General features: G+C 39.9%; 1 protein-coding gene and 1 long non-coding RNA gene across 2 annotated transcripts; one reads left to right on the top strand and one right to left on the bottom strand.

Moving 5' to 3' along the window:
* Positions 1-10796: 10796 nt before the first annotated feature.
* LOC144535054 (homeobox protein SIX6) lies at positions 10797-12783 on the top strand. Its single transcript, XM_078277317.1, has 2 exons — positions 10797-11368; positions 12618-12783. The coding sequence occupies exons 1-2, from the start codon at positions 10797-10799 to the stop codon at positions 12781-12783; spliced, it is 738 nt and encodes a 245-aa protein (XP_078133443.1).
* On the bottom strand, positions 12356-16364 carry LOC144535055 (uncharacterized). The gene is made up of 2 exons (XR_013503636.1): positions 16096-16364; positions 12356-12795 (listed from the first exon to the last, which is right to left on the bottom strand). It is a non-coding gene; the product is annotated as an uncharacterized LOC144535055 (long non-coding RNA).
* Positions 16365-24749: the final 8385 nt, after the last annotated feature.

Genomic DNA, 24749 nt, shown 5'->3' with positions numbered 1-24749 from the left:
GTTGCTTCTTTACAATAGTCAGGTGACCAGAGGAAAATAGTGTGGCATTAACAAGCCCAAATTAAAAAAGAACATCATTTTCATTATGCAGTCAACCACAATTACAAGCAAATGTTTTCTCTGTGGAGCTGCCCCTGCTTTCAGGGTCTTTGTCCCTCGCTCCTTAGTGTGTGCAGAGAAAGGCCCCGGTGGTCAATGGGCAGCTGAGTGGCGTGTTCAGCGGAGGCCCACATCCTTAGCCCCCAGCGCAGAATGCGTTTTGTTAGAAGAGCAGCCATACATTCTGAGCAGATTTGTTGAATTAGAGAGCGCAGCGGGAGATGGGGAAGTGGGGGGTAAGTGATGGGGAGGACTTGTTGCTAGGTGACTGACACACAACTGCAGCATGCCAGTTTTCAGAGCTTGGCACTCTTTGTCCGTTTTTCCTTTTTATTTTGTATTCTTTCTTATCACCCCTACCTCTCCTCCCTGCTCCACCCACCCATCAATTCACGTGTCTAGCTCTCCTTGTTGCTGAAGTGTAGATAATAAAATGAAGAGAAAATAGACAAAACAGGGTTAATCATGGAGGATTCTACAGTACACCTCTAGCACCTACTAAGAACCATCATCAGCTTCAACTGCGTTGATACTTAAAAACCTTACTGCTGCTATGTGTTGTGGGAAAAGAAAAATGCTTTTATGGGAAAAGTAAAGGTGAATTCTCTCTTTCTAATGCACTAGTTAGTATAGAATCTGACATAAAGCATTAGCCTCATGGAGACACTTTGCGCTATCAGCAACAAAAAAATTTTTTTTCCTGGGGCTGGTAAGTGACACACAAGGACAGGCAGGATTTCTCTGAGCCCCCACCTCCCTGCAGGCATTGCTGCTTGGGATATTTGCCATTTGAAATACTGATATTTTCAAATATAATCATGTAGTGTTCACTATGTATGTTTTAAAATTCTTTCCTCTTTATTCCAATCAAAGTTCAGTTAATAACTGGAGCCCACATGAGGGTTAAGATTTTTCTGACATACGCATTGAATTTTCCTGAGCAAACACTTCCTTCAGCTCTCTCCTCGTTCAATAAGTGTGTTATCCATCTCCTGACTGCCTGACTTAGCAGTCTGACCACTTACCTTGTCAACCCCGTCACTGCATGTCAAGCATCTCAGCCCCATGCAGCCACACTGACCCTTTCAGAAGGCCATCTGCAGACAGAAGTTCAGAGTAAGGTGGAAATTGAGGAGAAGAGTTTTAAGGGGTCTTATTTCCATACATATTTATGTATACTGTTTAAAGGTGGAGGGATATTTTTCTGCTCTATAGACTTAATGATTTAAACCTCATAATCCCAAAAGTTGATTGAATAACAGTAGGTTTTACATTAAGATTTAAAAGACAAAGGTGTCCGTATTGAGTCACAGTCACACATGCATGATAAGCGTGATGCTTAGTGTATATTTGATCTCATGTACAGGTATTCGTGTGCAGCACTTCTGTCTTTGAGAGTGTGAGTAAATGAAAAGAAACGACTGGGCCTGTTGGTGCTGTTGGAGCCCCCCCTCCCCCAGTCATCTTTGTACATCACATATTCATTCCATGCCAGCGTAGGGTGTAGAGATTCAGGGTCAGTGGGATTTTTGATTTCCCCCTCGGTGTCACATTTATTTGAAGCTCTGTCTGAAGGTCAAAACCAAATACACCCAAACGAAAAAGCCATTGTTGATCTGTTTCTCTACCTCGTGCCTCCCTATTCCTATTTCACCTAGAAAGAATCTTTCTTTCTTTGTGTTGCCAGGGCTTATGAGACTATCAGGGCACACCTGTGCCCTGAAGAAAATTCCGCTGCTGTCTCTAAAGCTGTATTATTCAGCACAAGGCCATGACGGTGTTTCTGAAAGCATTTGAAAGATTGTAAATAGTGATGCTAAAAACTGTCAGGAACCCACCAAGGTACAAAAAGAAGAAAGATACAGTATACAATAGCTTCCTTTTATATAAAAGGAAGTGAGGCTGACAAATTGTCTGTAAAAAGAAACGGGCTTCACATTTGATAGTAAAATAACTCGGTGTAGCTTCCATAAGCTAAAGAAACAGAGTAGCTTTTTTCCCCTAAGGAGATAATACAGTATATGTTTTTGATATAATAAGTAGAGAAGATACTTGGGTCGTGCAGTCAATATTCCAGTAAAAAAGTAAATAACATCATAACACAGTTATATGGCCGATTGGACATCTTTTATTTCCTACATTTTTAACATTCAGTGATTACAGTCACAGCCATTCGCTAAATTCAATGTATGATATTTATGAAAAAATTTGCATTATTTTGTTGCCAGTTAAATATGGATATGTAATTAGACCAACATTAAAAGGAGTCACCACTACTAGTAACATGTGAAATATGTAATCAATTATACTTTATAGACATCTGACATCCATTAATTAAATGTTCTATAGATGATTTCAATATGGATTTTTTTTCTTGGAGCGACTGAGAGTGAAATATTAATTGCAACAAACTTTCAACATCTAAATTCGTGCTTTCGTATCACCATCGCCCCAGCTGGCCTCGAAACAGCCTCCCAGCCAGAACTTTAATTGATCATATCCTCTTCTTTTCTGTGATATTATCATTTTTGCCTCTTTAGAAATTCCACTGCTGACTTCTGGTGTCTTATAGCTTGCTTATTTACATTGACCCGAATCCCCAGCATGTCTGTTAAGTTGAATGATTTAATCTTCCCTGGCAGGAGCACCCAGAGCACCCCTCTGCTTACCCTCCAAACATGCATTATTAATCAGTATATTAAGATGTCACATAACAGTCTGAGCTCATCACCAGTGCCGCTGGCCATAGCAGATATGGATTCAGCTGTTTATAGTATTAGACCCCAGCCAAAGACTGTTAGAGACTAATCCCTGAATGAGGATGTGTAAAATATATTTTCACTATACAAGAACCACACCAAAAGTGGCTATCCAGGTGCAAATAAAATGTAATCTTTGTAACCTTTTTAAAAGATATCGCAGGAGGTTGCATTTACTGTGCGACAAAAGAGTATGGACCAATGAGGAAAGCATTTGACTCATCTTCTCAAGGTCCCTGAAGTCTCCACAGGGCCTTGTCCTTGTAGCACAAGACTGCTGAATCGACGCAGTGCACTGAGAGGGCTGTGCACAGATAAATATTTGAGTATGTATGAGTGGCGAAAGCGAGATGACTCTGTCAGTTGTTTGGAGTCATGGCATCAAGCAGGGACCTGCTCAGTGACACCGGGTAACTCAAGCAATGACATGGACACATACTCACATACTTTATCTCTCTGCACTCTGTCAGCCCCCCCCAACACACACACACACACACACACACACAGCCCTGTCAGCTAACTCCTGTCAGAGGCATCACCCTCTAGGTACAGTGGTGAGCTTTGTGCACACAGTTATCAGGCAGCTTGCCAGCTCTGCCTTCTCCTGCCTCTACCTAGATGACTCCCTTCATCCTAATGAGCTCTGTCAGAATGGCATTTGACATAAGCCGTCAATAAAGCACAGCTGACGGACATTATAGTCCTGAAATCCAGGATATCCCTGGCTGCTGCCCCTCATGGAAACTGGCTGGCAGCCAATGGATATATTTGACATAATACTTATTTCACTTTGTCAAATATATAATTTCACCCAAATCTGTAAGCAGTTTTTCGGCAGATTTTAGAATAAGTTGCTTTAAATAGAACAATGTGTTTACATATAAGGATAATTGGTATTATAGATTTGATTTAAAACTGCTTTCAATGGATAAACATGCATAAACTCCTTGATTAAAAGAAAGCAACCTTAGCCAATGAAAACAGTTATATATTTTCAATAGACACGGCTTGTAATTGTGCTGCATTGTACGCGGAGGCTCTTCCCGGAGCAAACATCACCATAGCTCACAGATTACTGCTTATCTATGGCTGGCACTATTAAAACACTAGGTCAAGGAAACAATTCTATTGCATGGAAACTAATCAACTTAAATGAGTCATTTTTTTTGTATCGTTATAGTATAGTACAGTGTAATGCAGTGATGAGTGTATCATAATTCTGAGCTCAGGGTGAAGTCACTGCACTACGAGGAGCTCAGTATGAATCATTCCCCCGAGCTAATAGACACAATTCAGGCTTCTGTTTTTTTTATTTTTTTTATTTTCCCTCTCTTTCAATTTGCCTGAAGATGTGTGGGTAGGTATGGGGGAATACATACAAATACATGAAATTAATCTAGCTCGCTATTCATGTACATTACAATAAAGAAGTAGCCTATTTGTAGCTGTTTTTCATTTAAGCTTAGTTTTCTGTTCACATAAAACACATTAAATTGCACACATCCTAAAGAGACTGTGTAAAGGTCACCGCTGGGAAAGCTGCGATAGTGCAGACAAAAGAGCAAATTCTGTTGCTAGAAGAGACATTTATTGACCGTCCTCTGTGTGTGTGTGTGTGTGTGTGTGTGTGTGTGTGTGTGTGTGGTGACTAGGAGGAGCAGAGGCTCGTAGACAATGTGAATTGGAGGTGAGGCCCAGGCAGTATGGCTGCGGCGTTGTGACCTGTGCCCTGACTCACGCATCATGTAGCTCCCTGGTGCCAGAGGAACTTCTGACCGTGATGAGTTTTGACTCCTGTCACCTTTGGGTGTCGTCAAGATCCTCTGACATGGAATATATATATTTTTATTTTTTTTGGAGAGGGTGCTTTTCTGCAGCCTAAAATGCTCTACGGGTGACCACTGTCTCCAGTGAAGAATAGAGAGAAGAAGAGACATTGAGGAAGCTTTCTAAACAGACTCAAGACTCTAGGGGAAAAGAGGTTTGCTGTTGTCACACAGACAAAATAATTGGAAAACTATTCATAAAGGGCTTGTTCTTTAGAAACCTCCCATTATGTTGACAATTGTGTCACAAACTCTGCGGAAACGTTCGTGGCGCTGTATCATAATAGATGTAAAAAACCTTTAAGATGTAATGTATAATGTATTGCAGGCCCACTTTATTGTCAGGTGTTTTTGTTAGTGAATAAGATGGGGAAAAACACTGCGATAGTGTGTGGGTGGCTGCAGAGGAAGGTCTAAAGACCAAGCATTCAATTACCCACCTGTTTTGACGGTTTGTCTGTAGCTGTGTCAAACATTCAATGAAAATGGTTTTTATTTTTTATTAAAAAACACAGATTTTGGACACTTTACATCCATTTACCATTGCAGTCGACAGTTGCGGTTCAATGTGGCTGAAAACAAGGGAGTGATTGAAAAGCAGCCGCTGGATGCCAATTTCATGTATGTACTGTATGTGGAAAATCACTTACTGCTGTGTTCAATTTCAGGCATGCTGTATATGACTGTGCCTGAACACAGAGGATTTACTGTTCATAATTACCAGGTTGGGCATTTTAGCTCTTAACAGCAAAATGCTGCCTGGCACACACAATCACTTTGTTGTGCAAGTGCTATACATAGGTGATGCATGCATCTGTTCATTTGCAATTTCTGCTCTATGCCTCTTACGCAAACACTCACAAGCACAGGTAATATATAGCCTGGCCGTGTACAACCTGCACTCTCCCTAGTTTCATTTAGCACAGAAATTGACTGCATTCAAGAGTGGAATGGATGTAATAATTGCATGCCCTCTATAACATGCTAGGAAGAAAAAAAACGGTGGGTTTCAAGGTATTCCTAATGGCTTTCTTCCAAGGATTCGAGGTTCACTCTCACTGTGTTGTTCATTTGCCCGACGTCATTCGCTCACTTACATTTGAGACTTGCAGGGAAAATTAAATATGGATATTCAGAGAATATAGGATCTCACTTTTATGCCGCATGACAATAGCATTGATTCAATGAAGTTACATTTACATGCCAACGGATGGTTGATAAAGCCTGTCGTATGCAGGAGCTATGCAGAGATTCACACAACAGCATTGGGAACGGACACTCCAGTATGTATGTTTCAGTGCTGCTGTCAATCTCAGTTTTGAAATGGGCATTATGGTATTACATATTCACCATGCTAGTGTGAATTAGCTTAGTGGATATAAGGTCAAATATCACGTGCACTGATTATGATAACAGTGGTCTGTGCTGTGTAGTATATGCCCTGTGAAACAAAAGCTTGGGGGAGGAGTATATGTGTCAGGGCAGGGCTGTGTGCGCCCCCACACTGACTGCTGCAGTCTATTGGCTCTTCTCTATCCTTGTCAGCAGGACTGTGTAACTGAAAGGCACTGGATTACGGACACTGGGGGCCAATGGGTCGGTGGATAAGAAGTCTTCTCTGTTACCACAAATCCACAGATTAAACGCAGTGTCGAGAGCTAGTGCTGCCCGGAGGGCGAATGGATCTGAAAACGCAACTCTCCGAGCTTTAGCGTAACCCTCCTGTCACCGTGTAGTCACGAGGCAACGTATGAGACTTCTGTTTAAGTCCCACTGCATAAACCTGGCCTTTAAATACATCCGGGGGCAAAGTTAATCCTGTGCTGGGACAGTTGACAAGTTAAAACGGGTCGTTGACCAAAGTCAACAAAACACTGAAGTCAAGCAGACAGTTGACATACACAGTAATGTTTGCATCCTCCATCTTTGTTAAGCAGAAGTGCCTTCCTACCCCAGACAACTAACAACTAACGGCATACATTAGCGTTGTGTGGCACGGTTTGACATCACTGCCCACCTTCTCTTGATGCTGTTTAAGTGCTTTAAACAGGCTCAGTGCCTACACAGACAGTTCAGAGGATATTTAGCCTACTACAATCACAGAGCATGTTAACACTAAGATGATAGTATTTGTTTCAGATTCAGATTGGCATTTACTAGTGATATTTACAGTGAGCACTCTTTGGTGTGCCTGTGAGCATGTTTATGAAGAGGAGTAGTGATGGGGAGAGAAAGGTACTGTAGGTCTGTATATGATAGCGGCAGGGCGGCTGTTGGTGACAGGCTCTTGTAGCGTCTAGTCTGCTCCAGTGATCCTAGGGAATCTGGGTCATTTCCAGCCTGTTCACATGTAGCTATTCCCCACTCCTTCCCTCCCTCTGCCCAGGGCATGCTACGGCCCAGCTACATGCTAATGATGACACAAAGTAAATGCACTTGTCTCTTATCATAAATTGGGAGGAAACTGAGCCGTGGTCTGCTGCGGCATTCACCACACCTCTGTGCCGTATCAATCTTCTCTTCACTTTGTAGTCCTCTTTATGTTGCTGTTTGCCACTGAGCTTTAGATAGAAATGCGTATCAAGTTTTTTCTCTTTGGCAATCATCATCCCAAGCTGTTTAATGCGGTAAAGGATCTGTATCATTTGGCGTAACAGCCACAGCAGCATACAGAAGCTGCTGGTTGTGTCCATGAATGCAGAGGCTTCAAAATTCCTCATAGTATTACGGTTACTTAAGTAGATTTACCTACATGTATATCATGATAAACAGGGATCTAATGTTATTTTACTCTAATTTGAAGGCTAGCCTAATTAATATTTTTGAGGCATAACATTAATCCTGATCATGGAATTTAAAAGCTAATTAATATTGCATACAGATCCTTCACTCTCCCTTACTAAAGGTCCATTGTATAGGTCTATAACAGAGAAGACAAAGAAGTTTGCCAGTGATTATGAAATTGAAGAGTTCCATTTTTCTAAACATTTTAAAGACAGCTTGTTAGTTTTTGCTGAAGAAACCTTATAGTCCTCCAATCTAACATCTGCAGTGGGTTGACAAAAAAGAGGAAGACCTGACATTCTAGACATAAATGCAATCCAGTGCAATATCCCTGCAACAAATATTTTGGTTGTTTTTGACTAGAGAAGTCATTTTTCAGGTCACAGTTTGAGTCGTACTGGCTTGGATTCAGGTGTTCCTGGTATTCCTCACCACTCTGGTTTTGAATATTGTTCACCTAATTTCCACACTCAGCCTCCAGGGATTTTAGTATAGATTTAGATGTGGTTACAACTATATGTAAATGAGGGAAACTTCATTAAAATAAAAAAACAAGCCAGCAGCCATTTAAAAAACAAAACGCCAGGTATAGAAACCTACAACCGCATCCAAATCAGTTTTCTGACAGAGGACTGGCTGCAGAGATGCCAGTGGGATCCATGAAACAAATAGACAAAAGAGGAAAAAAATAGATGTGTTTGAATGAGATCCACTGTGTTGCGGTGCTGAATGTGCGGAGATATTGGTGTCAGGAGGCCTACTATCTCCTGACACAGTGACATAGGCCTAGACACGATGGGGGATGCTACTTCGGCTTAAGTAGGCCTATACAATGACATATAATATTTATAATTTCATATGGAAGGTGAAATGAAACTGGCATTACAGAAATAGGAGAAAGACATGCGAGCAATTAAGAAATAATATGCGAATAAAAAGGACCTATGCGGGGTCTTTCCTGCGATATTGAAACACGAATTGACAATGAGAAAAAGTCGTGTCCTTTTTTTTTCATTCTATGAATGTTTTAACAATGCCTATAAGCTAGACGTGTTGCTTACAGAGCATATTCTACAATTGTTATTTCCAGCCCTCCGTTTAAGAGACCCAAAACTCGCCTATATTTTATTGATGCGCGCTTCCTAAAAAAAGTATTGCAGTCCTTGTAAATTTCGGTTGGGATGGGCAGCCTGCAGGGATGAAATATTTACCGGCAGCTAAATATTTCAGACCAGCACCTTGTCAGTCGCTCTCGGAATTTACTTCCACTGCTGGATCTGATGGAGGTCTAATCCTTTATTTACCAATATTTACCGGTTGGTGTAATAATATGGTGAATGAATGGCAGAATTGTCTTTATCTGCTCATTGCTCATAGTGGCCGCTCTGCTTTTTAAATTGGTAATTTCATAACGATGATGCGGCCCTATTTGTTTGTCATAGTAGACCTATTTCTGACAGACATCAACATGAAGAGAGAGGCTAATATGCAAATTTGTAATTATTAAGATTTTTTTTTTTTAAATATGTAACGATGATGCGGTCTCCCGCAAGAGAAAAGCTTCCTGTGCAGAAGGCATTTCATAACCTTGCGTTTATAATTCATGCAAAAAGAGCCCGAAGGGGATTCATCTTGAGTGTGTGGCGTGTGCGTGCGTGCCCGTGCATGGGAGAGAGACATAGAGGGAAGAGAATGTGTGTGTGCAGGGAGGGGGGGGGGATCTGTGAAAATAATATGGCTTTTCCGTCAGAATGAACTTTACTAGGCTACTGTATCCAGCCATGAAATAATCTGACCCGACACTTCAAACCATCTGCGCTATCTATCCGCCCTCTTATTTACTAAATCAGCCTGTGCACAAAACGGAGTGTGTCTGATACTAAAGCCGAGTAGCCTGGCAGGGCCATGCTAATCCTATATAGCCTACACAAATATCACGTTTATTCCCTGCTGTGTTTTACAGCCATCACAGAAGCAGCCGATGCTGTCGGCACTGATACAAGAATACTGTAAATAAAGGCAGATGTAAGATATGAGCTTCAGTCTGGGATCACCATCACACACCACAAATGCCAATATAACAGCAATCAATTAGCCTGTGTTTTCAAAAAGAGCATTTAGGCTATTCATGCCCCGCAATAGAGCCTGCATCATCATAACTTAGACTCTAATATAGCCTAATTTATTATGGTTAATAAATTAGCACTTTTGTGAGGTTGAAAAATGCAGGAAGCCTCAACTAACTCTGGTTCAGGTTGCGAAACTGAGTTCCTGTTGAAATAAAGCCCACATTTACCCTTTTTAATAATTTCTATATAGGCCAATATCCTTAAGGCTAGGCTATATCTGAGTATTCAACGTAGGCCTAACGAACTGTAATCTTATTTTAAAATGAAGACAGGCTACATTGAAACTGTAAACCTTTAGCCACGTGCCTATGGTAGCAATATTATAGGAGTATTGCCCAGTAGATTAAAAAAAAAATGCCCATGCCTACATGAGGTCGCCACAATTTAATAGGACATAGACCTACTTAACACAGTATAATTCTCAACTGTGTATATTATATTGTCTAACATTTAACAAGGCTACTGAGTTTTGTTGCAGGGCATGCATATAGTCAGCGGGATGTGTCTTATTGATGTGTAAAGCCCGTTTCAAGAGCTCTAAAGGGAGACTGAGCTGAGCGTGTTTGCCTGCTTTGGCACTTGACTATAGACTGAAGAGTCTTTCTTTAACACAAAGGCAGGGGGTGTTTGCAAAGCACGGCAGGGCAGCTAAACGCTTGAAGACGCGAAGCAAAAAGGTCAAAATGTTTATATTATTTTTAAAAAAGGGAGGTGCTGAGATCTCCTTTCCGCCTGATTGGCCGAACTTGACAGTGATTGACGTGCATCCATGGCAACCAGGCAGCCAATCTGCCAAGTCCAATAGGAAATCATCAGAGGGGGCTTGACTGTCTTTTTCTCCCCCCTTAAAAAATACATCTCGGCTCCGGCTTTAATTCTTTCCTACTTTCAATCCCAGCCTACCTTGAAAAATAGGCTACTACATCGCGGCTCCGGCTTTAATTTCCTCGCACCTTCAGCCCTTTACCTGCCAAGTTTGCCAAGCCCGAGGATGCGGTAGCCGGCCCCCACGCAGCATCTTTTCTCCTCCGCGGCGTTTGGTGTTTGCGTTTTTCACGGCTGGTCAGGCGATTGGTTCGGTAACTTTGGGATTGCCTTGTTTTTTTTTAGGTGTCTTGGACTGCCTCGGCGCACGGAAAGCAGGAGGACACGACGCGGAGGAGAAAGGAGGGGGAGAGGGAAACGCAGGATAAGCCTCCATGTTTCAACTGCCCATCTTGAATTTCAGCCCCCAGCAGGTCGCCGGGGTCTGCGAGACTCTGGAGGAGAGCGGGGATGTCGAGCGCCTCGGCCGCTTCCTCTGGTCGCTGCCCGTTGCGCCAGCGGCCTGCGAGGTCCTCAACAAGAACGAATCGGTGTTGAGGGCCCGGGCTGTCGTCGCCTTCCACACCGGCAATTTCCGTGAACTATACCACATCTTGGAGAACCACAAGTTCACCAAAGAGTCGCACACAAAGCTGCAGGCTCTGTGGCTCGAAGCGCACTATCAGGAAGCTGAGAAGCTGCGGGGACGCCCGCTGGGGCCGGTGGACAAATACAGGGTGCGGAAGAAGTTCCCCCTACCCAGAACCATATGGGATGGAGAGCAGAAAACCCACTGCTTCAAGGAGAGAACCCGGCACTTGTTAAGAGAATGGTATTTGCAGGATCCCTACCCGAATCCCAGTAAAAAGAGGGAGCTTGCACAGGCTACAGGACTTACACCCACACAAGTAGGAAACTGGTTCAAAAATCGCAGACAAAGAGACAGAGCAGCGGCTGCGAAGAACAGGTGAGCTACATGCATCTCTTGGATGGTTTCTGATCATGAACGCTGGAACAGAAAGCAAAGTATTTGCCATAATAGAAAAGGAAAAAAACACCCTGCAATGATCCTGACTCGATGTTGCATCATGTGATTTAATAGCATGATATTTCAGTTTAATAGGCTAGCAAAACCGTCCGTAACCCACGCTGGTTGGAGCCATTCAGTTCTGACATAATTTCTCGTCCTGTAATCCTAAAAATCAGGGGGCTTTTTCTTTCCTAATAAATGCTACTCGCAGTATCTGTACGACATATTTTAAAGGGGTTGAAATGCAGAAAATTACCAGCCAGCTGTAGTGTCAATAAAAAACGTTACGGTTTCCTATAATAATTTTAGATTATTGGGAGAAGAAAGCTTTGGATAAAGAGCTTGGTTTAAGATTTAACACAATACTGTAGAACAACATTTAGGCTAACATGAAGTTAGCTACATCCACATGTTGTTTTATGCTTAGGTCTATTTGATTGTTAGAGCACCCCAGGCAACGAACATCTATTACATACGCCCAATAATAATTATCTAATATCTTGAATGTAGTTTAATAGAAAATGTGATATCATTTCCAATTACAATCGTAGCCAGTCTGTTGAAAGGCCTACATTGTGGGTCGAGGTCACACTGCTGAATTGGTCATGTTAATACATTAATACAGCTAAAACAGACCATCATTGTGAGTGAAAATAGTGAGTGGTATAATCTATAGGCTACATTAATTAGTGAGATCTTCGAGAAGTAACATTTGTAATTATCCTATTGGTTTAGCCTATATTGTAAAGAACCGATCTTGCTGTGGTAGCCTACTTGTACAATAACATCTACCATAACAGTGCTATTTGTTTTTCAAACATGCTGCAAAAAATGCCAGTTTTACGTAGCCTAATTGCATTTCATATTGTGTGTTTTATAGCCTATAGTGAAAGTGAAAAATATAAATATTTGTTTCACTCATAGTTGTTTCAGGATTTTTAACACAATTTTAACACTAAAAAATACACAGCAGTAAAATGCATAGCCTGTAGCCTAGGCAATAGGATAACCTTCAGTTAAAGATCCTCGGAAGAAGCTAGATCATTTTCTCATTCATGTCTTTCCAAATTGTTTTCAGAAAAAATAAATAAATAAGAATTTGATTACACTGTAAAGAATGAACTCTGCACAGTATAGGCTACATGTTAAAGTCTTGTTGTCCCGTCTCTCCGTGTCTTCTGCCCAGGCTCCAGCAGCAGGTCCTGTCCGGCGGTTCGGTTCGCTCCCTGGCGGACGAGGACGGCACCGTGGACCGCCTGGGGAACTCGTCCAGTCCGGAGGCTAGTCTGTCCAGCAAAGCAGCCGCCTCGGCCATCTCCATCACCTCCAGCGACAGTGAATGTGACATCTGACGGGCAGATCGACTGTGTTGATGAATTAAAGGGGGATACGAGTGAAAGACAATCCAATAAAACAAGTCATAGTGCCTGCGTTGAGATAAAAAAAACAACAAAAAAAAACGAACACACACACACACACACACAAACTGTTAGCCTATTTGACGGGTGCCAAAACATGAGGGGAACTGTGATCTGCGACGAACTGCCCGTCCTTTTCCTTTTAGACCTACATTTCTTGTTTGCGTTTTACCCACGTGTGGATAACTGAACTTAATAACCCACGGACGAAACATATTTGACGGACTAATAAATCAACGCCCCGAGATGAAAAGTAAAAAAGAAGAAAAAATTACAAAAAAAGGGATGAAGGCATCCGAGCGCCTAACCTGCTGTTCTCTGTGGGTATTTCATGTTGAAAAAGAACTGTGATATTTTTACTTTACTTTCAAAGTTTTATAAATAATGTTTATTTGCCTATTTAAAAACGATCTGCTCTGTCTCTTCGAATTTCATATTCATTTGCTTGGTGTTTTTAATACTTGTACACAGGTGAACCTGTTGAGCATGCGCGCTTTAGTGAAAATGTGTTTCAGTAAAAGAAAAAAGTAAAGATAACTTAATAAAATAATTGTTGATCAAGAGAGTATAACGTTTAGTCTTTTTTGTTAGTGTGTGGGGAAAAAAACAAAGTGAATAGAATTGTAAAATATTAGCCTAATATTCTTATATAAAATCCTCTTCGTTGTATTCATGAAGAGAAACCTTTAGTGATTATAACACCACAGTGCTATAGTCCCTGACACGTTTTAGAGCGAGGCCTAATTGGCCCACATGCTTTGCGTCGTGTAATGCAGGGTGACAGCGAGAGGTCACAGAGAGGCCGGCTCACTAACCCGGATGATCTGCGAGAGAGATCACGGAGATCAAAACACAGCAGATTGTGGAAATGGGCTTTATTCTGCCCGTGGAGGAGGACGCACAAGCTTCTTAAATCTTTGCAAGTGTCCATTTTCCCAAGACAGGGTTTCATTTAGTAAATAGGCCGCGCATGGTGCAAATACATCCCATAAATTGACATAAAATGATAGATTTATTATGGCTAATTTATTAAATTTTTATTTTGTTTGCTGGATATGCATTAATGCACACATAGAGTAGGCTATAATTTTAAAAGTACACATCTGTTTGGACAAAATGGCTGATTTGTTTTATCAACTTTTGTCATTTTAATTGACTACAGTATGTGCTGATTTAAATGAAGCAGTTGCCCTGCTTCAATTAAATGTTCGCATTTAAACAAATCAACTATGTAAAGCTCTGTTTATTTCTGTGGAAGGCTATAAACTATTCTTTGTTTTGTTGTCAGCAGCATCCTTCCAAACTGATATCTGGAATTACAGTATTCTCTTCCAGGTTGAAAATAACGCCAGTAAAATATAGGTTTTCTACCTGACAAGCATTTCTACTGGACTAAATAGACTTAAAATCTGTACAAATTGCATACAGTGAAGTCCTAATGTGGTGAGAAAAAGGATGAGAGCAAAGTGAGCAAAGCAGACTAAACCAGAAGTTAAAGTTGAGCTTTTCCAACTGATGGGACAGACACCTGGTTTCCTCCAATTTGCAATTAATTAGGCTAGAGTAACTTCTGAAACGGACAAAGGCCTTTCAGCTGAACAACACAGACGCTAAATCTGTATGGAGAGAGAGGAAACAAGTGAAGTGAAATAAGCGGGGGTGTCTTTTATTTTTTATTTTTGCTGCTTCTCTTTCAAACCACGGGGACAAAATGGCTGAATATTTCCGTTTCTATTGAAAATAAGGACGACCGGGGGACCAGATGAAAAAGTCTTTCTCGCAGTCAATACGGTTGTCAAACTGGTCAGCGATAATCAGTGCTAATGATGGGTCTGGGGTCCCTGCTCGGACAAAAGGGGCCCTGCCGCTGTTTTGTGAAGGGAAGCGACCGCGGGTCCCTCTCCAAAGAAAAGACTGAGTAGTCTGCTGCACAGAAATCACAAGTGTGTGTGTGTGTGTGTGTGTGTGTGTGTGTGTGTGTGTGTGTGTGTGTGTGTGTGTGTGTGTGTGTGTGTGTGTGTGTGTGTGTGCCATTTTCTGACTTGTAGTGGCCGCAGGACTAATTTATGAAATATAGGCTAATTCGTTTTAACCTTATCTCGACATTGTAAAGAAAACATTTCATCTTCTGTTCAGGTACTTCAGCTTGAGAGTATTTAGACAAGTTAAGGTTTGCCATATAAGTATGAGGATAACTAAAGGATCTGGTTGTAATAGCCTAAGTTGAAGGCAACAGCCTTTACATACTATACGTCTTTATTGTTATTGCATCTGTCAGAGCCGTTCAGTGTGCAGACACTCTGAAGCGCGGTATAATTTGTCAGCATAAATGACTGCACAGGCATGACAGCCTGCAGAACATCTGTATCTGATTGGATTTAATCCGTAAAACCTACTCAATATCAAAACACAAGCAATAATATATAACGAGTTAAAAGTAAAAATATAAGCGGCAAACTGTTTTAAAAGGCTACTTTATTTGATCACATCATCAGCCAGAATGTTTTAAATGCATATTAGTTTACAAGTCGTGAGAGCAATACTAGTAAATTATAATAGTAATGGTATTAATAAGGTATTTTTATTAGCTACATGGGAAATACTTTGGAGCAGCTTCATTAAATTATATAAAACAAACAAACACAAGATTTAAAAAACAAACCAACATTAAAACAAGTAGGCCTATAGATTGCTAAAACATACAAAGTGTAGTAGGTGCATGTAGAACCGTAAACTGCCACATCCAGTGCTGTTTGTATTCTCTTAGCAGTCCTACAAAGTGCCTGTCTGTCTAAGTTCAAAAAAGGATTTTTATTTCTAAGGCCAGCAGCCATACAGGGCACACTCTATCCAACCGGAAGAGAGAGTTAGATGTAGCTATGTGACCTCATATAACAATATCCTACAGGGAGGTAACACAAAGACGTCACAGATACGAGCTGCTGTAGAAACGGTCCAAGGTGACGACACTTTGCACATAGTTGTTCTTTAGTCACATTAACAGGCCAGAAACATCACCTGTGCTTTAAATAACCGTCCGGTTTAGATAGTGGAGTCAGGCGACTTTGTTGCGCCCACCTTTTAAGTGTCATATCCCAGTTTACAAAAAAACAACCACCACATTTTGCTGATAACTCAAAAACAGATTGCTGAGTTGCGATCACGACGAGATGATTAACAGTCATGCTATAAAATAAATGTAGCCTATGTAATTGTTGAGGGGGCCCAGTACAAAGGGTATCTTACCTGTAGAGGCTGCTACCTTCAACACCTGCTTTCTGTCCGTCTACAATCAAAAATATCTTAGTAGCCTAATGGATTCACTCCCAACGTCTGTCATATAGTCTAGGCTATCGAACAACTTCTAGAACAGTCGTTTTAAAATTGATGGGTAAAGTCAACGAAACACTAAACCAGATACACAACGCCCTGCTGACTGCGATAAACACATTGAAACGTGTCCAGTTGTATGTAGGCCTACAGTATACTCAAATGGTTGGTTCACACCTGGAAGCGGATCGGTAGCTCAACATTTGACTTCCGGAGTGGCAACAGACTATATCATAGCGTGCCTGAGAAAGAAGTTAAACAAATACAACTGGGCTCAGTGTTTTACTACGGCTGCAGACACCTCATCTAGACCTGCTGCATTCATGCAATCCTGTCAGCTGAGCCCAGTATGAAACATCGACACTGGACGCAGTCCGGGGTGTTGCAGATTGTTCAAACAATCTACAATGAAATGAATTACATTTATTGGGAGGGTGGCGATACAGAGGGATGCGTTTGCTTTTAGTCTCTGTGGTGCTCTGCTGATCCTTCCAGTGGTGTAATGTAACTAAATAGCCTATATTTAGCCTACTCAAGCACACAAGTGCAATTTTGAAGTACTTGTACTTTACTTGAGTGTTTTAATTTGTATGCTACTTTATAGGCTACTTCTACGCTACTATACTGAGGTGAATATTGTAGACTACTTTTCACTCACATATCTGACGGGTTTAGTTACTTTGCAGATTCCGGTTATTGATACAAAATACATAACTTTATTAGGAACACTTGTAGGCTACAGTGATGCAACTGTTTCTGCCAGAAAATTATGAAGCCTATAATGTTCAATCTTTGACACTATCAGAGTTTTTATTTTAATCATGTGTTTTGTCATTGAGGTTAGTGATGTGTTGTACATACTGCATTATATTGAGATGGGTTTCTAATGTTCTGGCCCCTCTAAGTTATGTAAATAGGGAGGACAAACAATATAATGTAGTCCAGTACAACACCATCTTATAACCTCAGTAATAAACATATAATTGAATTGACACTTTTTCACAAAGACTGAACATTATGAGCGTTGTATTGGACTGTAATATATTGTACAGGTCTATCTAATAAAGTTACCACTGAGTGTGTAATCAACTAATAAATTATGATGTATTATTATAGACCTGGCAGTATATGATGTAGCTAAAATCAGCCTAGCAACATTAGTAATGCTTACACTGATGCAGCAATAATATAGGATTCTGAAAGGGGCCATTCTGCACATTGAGTATAGGCTACGTTTACTTTTGGTAATTTATTTTGATGCTGCTACATTTTTAAGTGCAAGACTTTTACTTGTAGCAGAGTATTTCTACACTGTTGTGTTGCTACTTTTATTTAAGTAAAATATCTGAATACTTCCCTACTGCTGTCCCTGAGCTTGCTTTGTTATTTCCTAATCAACAGGCAGCCTTATAAAGTAGCCTCATTTATCTGGGCTTTGTTTTTACATGGAGATAATACATACATAGACCGTTGAATAAGAATAATAATAACAACAACAAATAATTTGATAATAAAAGTGATCGAGGTCACTCCGCAGTGGAAACTTGTCCTTTTTGTTCTTCGCCCTCTTCCTTTTCATCCCATCCACACTCCCAACAACCTTTTTTTTTTTTTTAACCCCCACTGCTTGATGTTTACAAGGTTAAACCTGAACTCAATGTGTGATCCTTCGAAAAAAATCAAACTGCGTTTTTGTGTATGATGACTTGCATCAAAATAGACCTATTCCTTTGAAAACCGCTCTTTTCACCTTGGAAATACAGCTATTTCGAGGCTTTCATGTGTGTTATTGTAATCTGGCTGATGTTTTTCTTCCCATCAGAGATGCTGATGTTTTCTTCTTAAAGAATATGAAACAATCTCGTGTAGGCTATACTGTACAGTAGCTGCTTCATCTTCTGAAGGCCGAAAAATGGAATCTGCAGACTAGTGCCGCCCCCTGGTGGCTGTGATGTCTGACGTGACATGGATCTCCATGAAGGATCCAAGAAGTTTATAGCTCTCCGAAACAAACTAAAATGAAGTTAGTTATTAGATGCAGGATAATATACTCCATCTATGCAGTCAATTTACGAACCTGTTTCCCCTGTTGGACAAAAACCTAATCAAAACATAAACAATAATTCATTGCTTTTATGTATTTCCTGGTGCTCTGGGACGTATTTTGTCAAAAGATTTGTCATTGGATTTTACGACCATATGACTTTAGAAATATTAGGGAAATTAGTGCAAATTCTCCCCACCTATCTAAAGAAGAAGAAAAATCCACATTTATTTAGCCTTAACTGTTCAGCCTTAACTTATACCTTCAATAAATCGCTTTCTCTTTATAATCGTCTAATTACTGTTTCACAGAATTCCGTAACAGAAATACTACAATCCCTTCATTTTATTTTACTTAAACTTGTTTTCATAATTATTTTTAACCTTTTTAAAATAGCCACATTGAAAGACATTTGCACTAAAGAATATCACCATATGTGTGATTTGTAAAACTTAAACTTTTTTTTTTTTAAATAATTCCAGAAAAAATACTGAGGGACATGACCGGTAGCTGTCCTGATTAGATTTAAAGACCGAGATGACAAAATGCATGTCCCAGGCTTCAGTTAAAATTTAAATTCAGGAAGCAGTACTCCATGAGTTATAGCCTGTTCAGGGTCAGTGAATGCTGCAGGAGACTTTCAGCACCACGGACAGAGACACAGTTCACCCATTCATCAATAATCTGTTCCAGAATTTATCAGATCAGTATGATTTCCGGGTAAAACCTAATGTGATTCATTCACTTTATGTACACTATCGTAACTACATGGCCAAATGTATGTGGACACACACACACACCCACAGTTGATCTTTGTTGAACCTCTCATTTTAAAACCCAGGGGCAACTACTACAACAGCCCGTACTACAACCCTTGTAGCTGCTACCTTAATTCTTCTGGGAAGGTTTTCCACGATATTTTGGAGCCTGACTTTTTTTTTTTTTTCTCTCTCTCTCTTATATATATATATATATCACTGTTTATATATTATATATATTTTTTAAGATTTTTTTTTTGGCTTTTCCGCCTTTATTTGACACGACAGCTAGGTGAGAAAGGGGAGAAAGACATGCAGGAAATCGTCACAGGTCGATTCGAACCCTGGACCTCTGCGTCGAGGCACAAACCTCCATGTGTATGTGCGCCTGCTCTACCCACTGAACCAACACGGCCACGATTAATATTTATTAATCTTTCTGACAAATGCTAAATTTTGTTAAAAGTGGTTGTTATACTTCCTATAATTATGGTAGTATGACAAAAATATGCTAGGTAAACCTCTGTAGATACCTGGTAGCCTGCTTTCAGATAGAAAATTGCAATGTATTTGCATCTTTACTACAAAGAGACTGACTGTGGTTTACTTATTCATCACATTGAACAATGACTATGTTCTGCAGGTTATACCTTCAGCAGACCTCTATAAGTTTGTCATAGCAGACATTGATTGGCCCCGTTTAGTTCTGCTTTAAATCATGTTCCGAGTCGTGCTTAGTGCATTTTGTCAGGCGGATCAATCGATACATCACTACAACCTTGGCCAGTCTGCATCGCTCACAAATCTGCTGTTTGTTAGCAGATACAATGCAGACAATGTGAGGCAATTATGTGAAGTCAGCCAGCGTTCACATCATCAGACTGCTCTGCTCACACAAAGAAAACCAATGTCAGCCAGGATCCTCCGCCTATTATTGGAGCTGTAAGGGCCTTTGTTGTAACAGGCGCTGGTGACAACATATGAGATGCAAATATGACCCATTCCTGGTTTTGTGGGAACGCCAATATCGACAGAGCAGATCTTAGATAAAGCTGCCTGTTGGAGGTCAGATGGCCTGCAGCAAAGTCTAAACACTGTGTCGCTCAAATCTCAGAGATGGAGACAATTAGAGCAAGCGAAAATAGATTTTGATTAAAATGTCTATAGAAATGTAGAAATACTCCATTGGAATGCTTATTATGTTTGCAGGGCTTTGATTGCCTTTCAACGTGCTAGAAACCTTAATCTATTAGGCCTATTATTATCAAGAATGGTTTATTTCAATGCTACATTATGAATGTCTGTAATCATTCTAAAACTATGTAGTTGGTCCAGATCAAGGGCCAGATTAACCCACCAGGGGGCCCCAGGTGGTAAAGGGCTGTGTCAAAATGTCTGCTTTACAAGGCAGGGCACCGGTTCCCTGCATAGACGTAGACCATGTATGTCTATGCAGGGAACCGGTGGCCCAGAGGCAGGTCCCCTCTTTGCCCGTTTGGAAATTAAGCCTTGACCAGATGTTGTTAACTTTACTATTGTTATGACTAAATGCATCATATTTTATGAGCTAATGTTTTCCATCAACATTATATTCTATTTTACTTTAAAGGCAAATTATGACCTAAGCCTGTCAAGAAAGGGAATTAATGAAATGATCTCGGTCAGTAGGTGAAGTAGAGTATTCGGCCACTAGATGGAGACTGTGACTAAAGAAAGAGAATCATTTCCAGCTATGAGGGGAGATTTAAAAAGCCGTTTTCTGTGGCTCATTCATCAATCGTCAATGATTCATCAACATTACAACTAAAACAATGTGGCTACATGGGAGTCCTTAATTCTTTGTGGGTTAACTAAATGTGGAATTACAACACCTTTTTATAAAGCACTTTTTTACATTATGATCAACTGTACACATCATTTTAAATGGAAATCCTTCACCCCTTAAATTAAAAAAAAAAATCTTCAGTAATCTTTAAAAGCCAAAGTGCCGTGAGATTAACATTTTTTTTAGCCATTTTTATATGCTTTTCTTAATTATTTTATTTGCCATTTTTATTATTTTGCCTATTAAATATATTTCTTTTACAGAGAGAGAGAGAGAGAGAGAGAGAGAGAGAGAGCGAGAGCGAGCGAGGACCCAAATGCAGTTAAAGAGATTTATTAAAGAGAGGAACACACTTGCTAGGAGCAATAATCCACACAGCCAGGAACTAAACGACAACACACAGAATGCACGGCAAACAGAATGAAATGATCCGACACCAGACAAAGACAACACAGAGACTAAATAAACCAGGTAACGAGGACTAACAAGGGACAGGTGACACTAGGCTGGGCAAACAGATGAAACACATTAGGACAATCACAAGGGAGGGACAACTAAAGACAGGAAGTAAAGTAGACAAGACAAGGGAGACAAGACGGACTTCAAAATAAAACAGGAAACAGAACTCACAATCATGACAGCCTGGCACCTCCTCCTCATACTGGTCACCAGTCTGGTCACACACTGCTGTGGGATGGCATCCCATTCTTCAACCAGCAGTCCTGACCTCAACCCCATTGTGGGATCAGCTTGGGTGTGCTGTTTGTGCCAGAGTGACCAACACAACCACGTTGGCTGACTTGCGACAAATGCTGGTTGAAGAATGGGATGCCATCCTGGTGACCAGCATGAGGAGGAGGTGCCAGGCTGCTGTGGCTGTGTATGGTTCTTCCACACGCTACTGAGGCTCCTGTTTGTGAAATGAATAAATTGTTCAATTGCCAATATGTCTTGTTTCTTCAAATTTCAATCATCCAATCCACCAAACACCAAACGAGTCAATGGCAGAATAAGCTGTTTGGCATTGGCAGAGAAGATTTGGCAAATTTTTTCATGGGCGCAATCCACATACTCAGCGCTGCTGCTCATCCTACAAATGCATGTTCCTTACAAATGGGGCACCATCTGAAAGGGAACTAAACAGGCTTTCCAACGGTATAAGACGTATTGCCAAAAAGCATTGTTACCACAGAGAAATAATCTACCAAACACAAATTTCCTTACTTTTTGTGCTAAGTTTATATATATATATATGTATGTATGTATGTATATGTATATATGTATATATATGTGTATGTATATATATATATATATATATGTATGTGTATATATATATGTATGTATAAATGTGTATATGTATGTATGTATATATGTATGTATATATGTATGTATGTATGTATATATATATATATGTGTGTATGTATGTATATATGTGTATGTATGTATATATGTATGGTCTGTGCCTGTAGTACTGACTGTTGACCACAAGATGGTGGACAAGATCCATAGTTTAGAGGAAACAGGTTTGTACACTTCTGTAATATATTACATAAATGTCAATGAAAAGCCTCACATAGTCAACAAAACTTTTAATGATTGCTTTAAGAAAAAAATAAAGTAACTCAGATAACAATGGCCTCAGAGGACACAGATGTGGCTTATTTCAGGTCTGGATTAAACAATAAGGCAAAGCACTACTTACATAAATAAAGAATAGATATGTTTATAAAACAATATGTAAAAAGACACTATAACTAAATGACAGATATGTAGGCCTACATTATAACTGTTTTAGAAAGGGTAAGAAGGTTTAGTGTAGGGTGTGCAAAAATATTGAAGAGGGGGGGTGCAGAAGTTCACAGTATGTATAATATGTGCAATGGTCAGGGCTAATAGTCCAGGATGTGCGTTAATATAACGTGTAGTGACTAATGGTGGGGGGTAAAGAGTCAGTTAGAGACTGTCAGTGGGGGTGCCAGACCTTGTTGATGAGGCCCACCACAGTGTAATAAGAATTAAAACATTAAGACATGTACATTAAGAATAACATTGAACTGCACAAAAAGCTCTGAATACATTTTTGACAGTGCTGTACACATTTACAAACAAACTACAGGTACACCAAAAGAAAATTTGGACCCAAGTGTAAATGAGCGTACAGCATACTGAGTGGAGGGTGTGAACCTACATGTGTAAGAAAGTGTTGAGGCAGGGCAAGGGCACCAGTTGGGATTTTTAAGGCTCTATATTTAAACTCTCTGGTCTCCAGTTTCTGCAGCTGTCGCCAAGTTTAAGTTCAGCACCTTGAGCCTTTCTCAGTCATGCTCTTGGGTCATAGTTATAAACCTGCCAAACTCTGAGAAAGAGAGAGTGAAGCAGAGACCCCTGTCTGGTCTTCATGTAATAGCTCCTGGAGCTTCAGAAAGTCCAAATAGTCCCAGTGTCCTCCTTATCTTACATACTGCCACTCTACCAGCACCACTTTATAATGCATCGCACCATGCCACAATATTACTGCACTTTTTCTAAAATGCTTGAAAGACTCTTTTATTGTTTATGGGATATTAGCTTCCCACTTTTAAACCCCCTAAAATTATATTATCAATTATTCATGGAAACTGTTTTTGTATTGTTTGGTTCCTCTGCTTCCTTATCATTCATCGTATAATCAAATAATTATTACAGTACAATAGGAATTTGTAAGCAGTTCCCAGGTTTCTCATACAAGTCATACTCAGTCATACAATTGTTTATGGTTAATTGTAACTGACTACATGTAGAACAATATACTGGATACATACAGCTAATACCATCATGTATTCCAGTTTTATTATATTCAGCAGCAGTAAGTGAAATGTTTAGAGGTTATTAGTGCTGATAAAAACAACAGGAAGTTATTATCATTACTGTATGAAACTAGCTCCCTGATTTAGGTTTTTACTACTATTGTACCTGTTAAATACTGTTGTATAATGAATAATACTGTATCTACTATAATCTGCATGTCACACTCAATACTGTATCAGTGGCACAGCAGTCTGTGTTGTCTTGATTTGGGACAGACAACTATGGAAACATGTTTTTTTTTTTTTTTTACTTTAAGGGGTTAAATCCTGTGTCATGCTTCAAAACACTCGGTTTTATCATGTATCGTGTTCTACATTGGTTTGAATCTGTGTGCGCTGTTTGTGTGTTGTTTTAGTGAACTGGTGAAAAAGTGTGTTATGTGAAGGTCGTTTTATGACAGAATGAAACCAACCCAAACTGTTATCTTTTGCACTTTAAATATTTGAATTCTGTATGAAAAGCAACACAAAATGCATACACTGTGATAAAATGAGCTGAGAATAATGATTTTAATTTGAGATTCATGCCAAAGCAACTGAAAAACATTTGAATGTAATTTACACTGGTTGGAATTTGTGGCTTTTTGTTCACCTAATTCAGTACTATTCCACATTATTTTATCTACTAAACATTACATTGCTTAATCATAACTATTTAGTTTTTTGAGTATGAGTGATTGTTTAAAATCTTCCTTGTGTGAGTGTTACTTTGAAAATACCTAATCATTGCCTGAGATGTATAATTATAAACTATCTTCATATACTTAAAATAAAGTGAAACAAAAGTATTCCAGTAAAATCAATGTGCTGAATGTAATTGTTAAATCCTCAAGTCTAAATAACTGATCTGCTCCTTCTCTCCAGGTTTCTCCAAGAAACATCTTCTGCAGGCAGCAGCAGCAGTCTGTTTGAAGACATGCAGCAGGATGATGATGATGATGATGATGATGATGATGCTGATGATGATGAGAAGGCTTCTTCTTTTCTGCTACTTCTTTGATGAGTGAGTGGATTTACATAAATATTTATCCAAATTGCAGCCTTAATAAAGACATTTCAGGTCCTTTTGGTAGAGCGAGATGACAACTCTTCTGTGC

Source organism: Sander vitreus, chromosome 20 (assembly GCF_031162955.1).
Source record: "Sander vitreus isolate 19-12246 chromosome 20, sanVit1, whole genome shotgun sequence".
Taxonomy (NCBI): domain Eukaryota; kingdom Metazoa; phylum Chordata; class Actinopteri; order Perciformes; family Percidae; genus Sander; species Sander vitreus.
The sequence above is the reverse complement of the archived record's forward strand: the minus strand, read 5'-3'. Positions and strand labels throughout refer to the sequence as shown.

Coding starts and splice junctions, on each gene's coding strand:
- LOC144535054 (XM_078277317.1), top strand. CDS start 10,797: ATGTTTCAACTGCCCATCTTGAATTTCAGCCCCCAGCAGGTCGCCGGG. Junction 11,369..12,617: donor GCAGCGGCTGCGAAGAACAG/GTGAGCTACATG, acceptor TCTTCTGCCCAG/GCTCCAGCAGCAGGTCCTGT.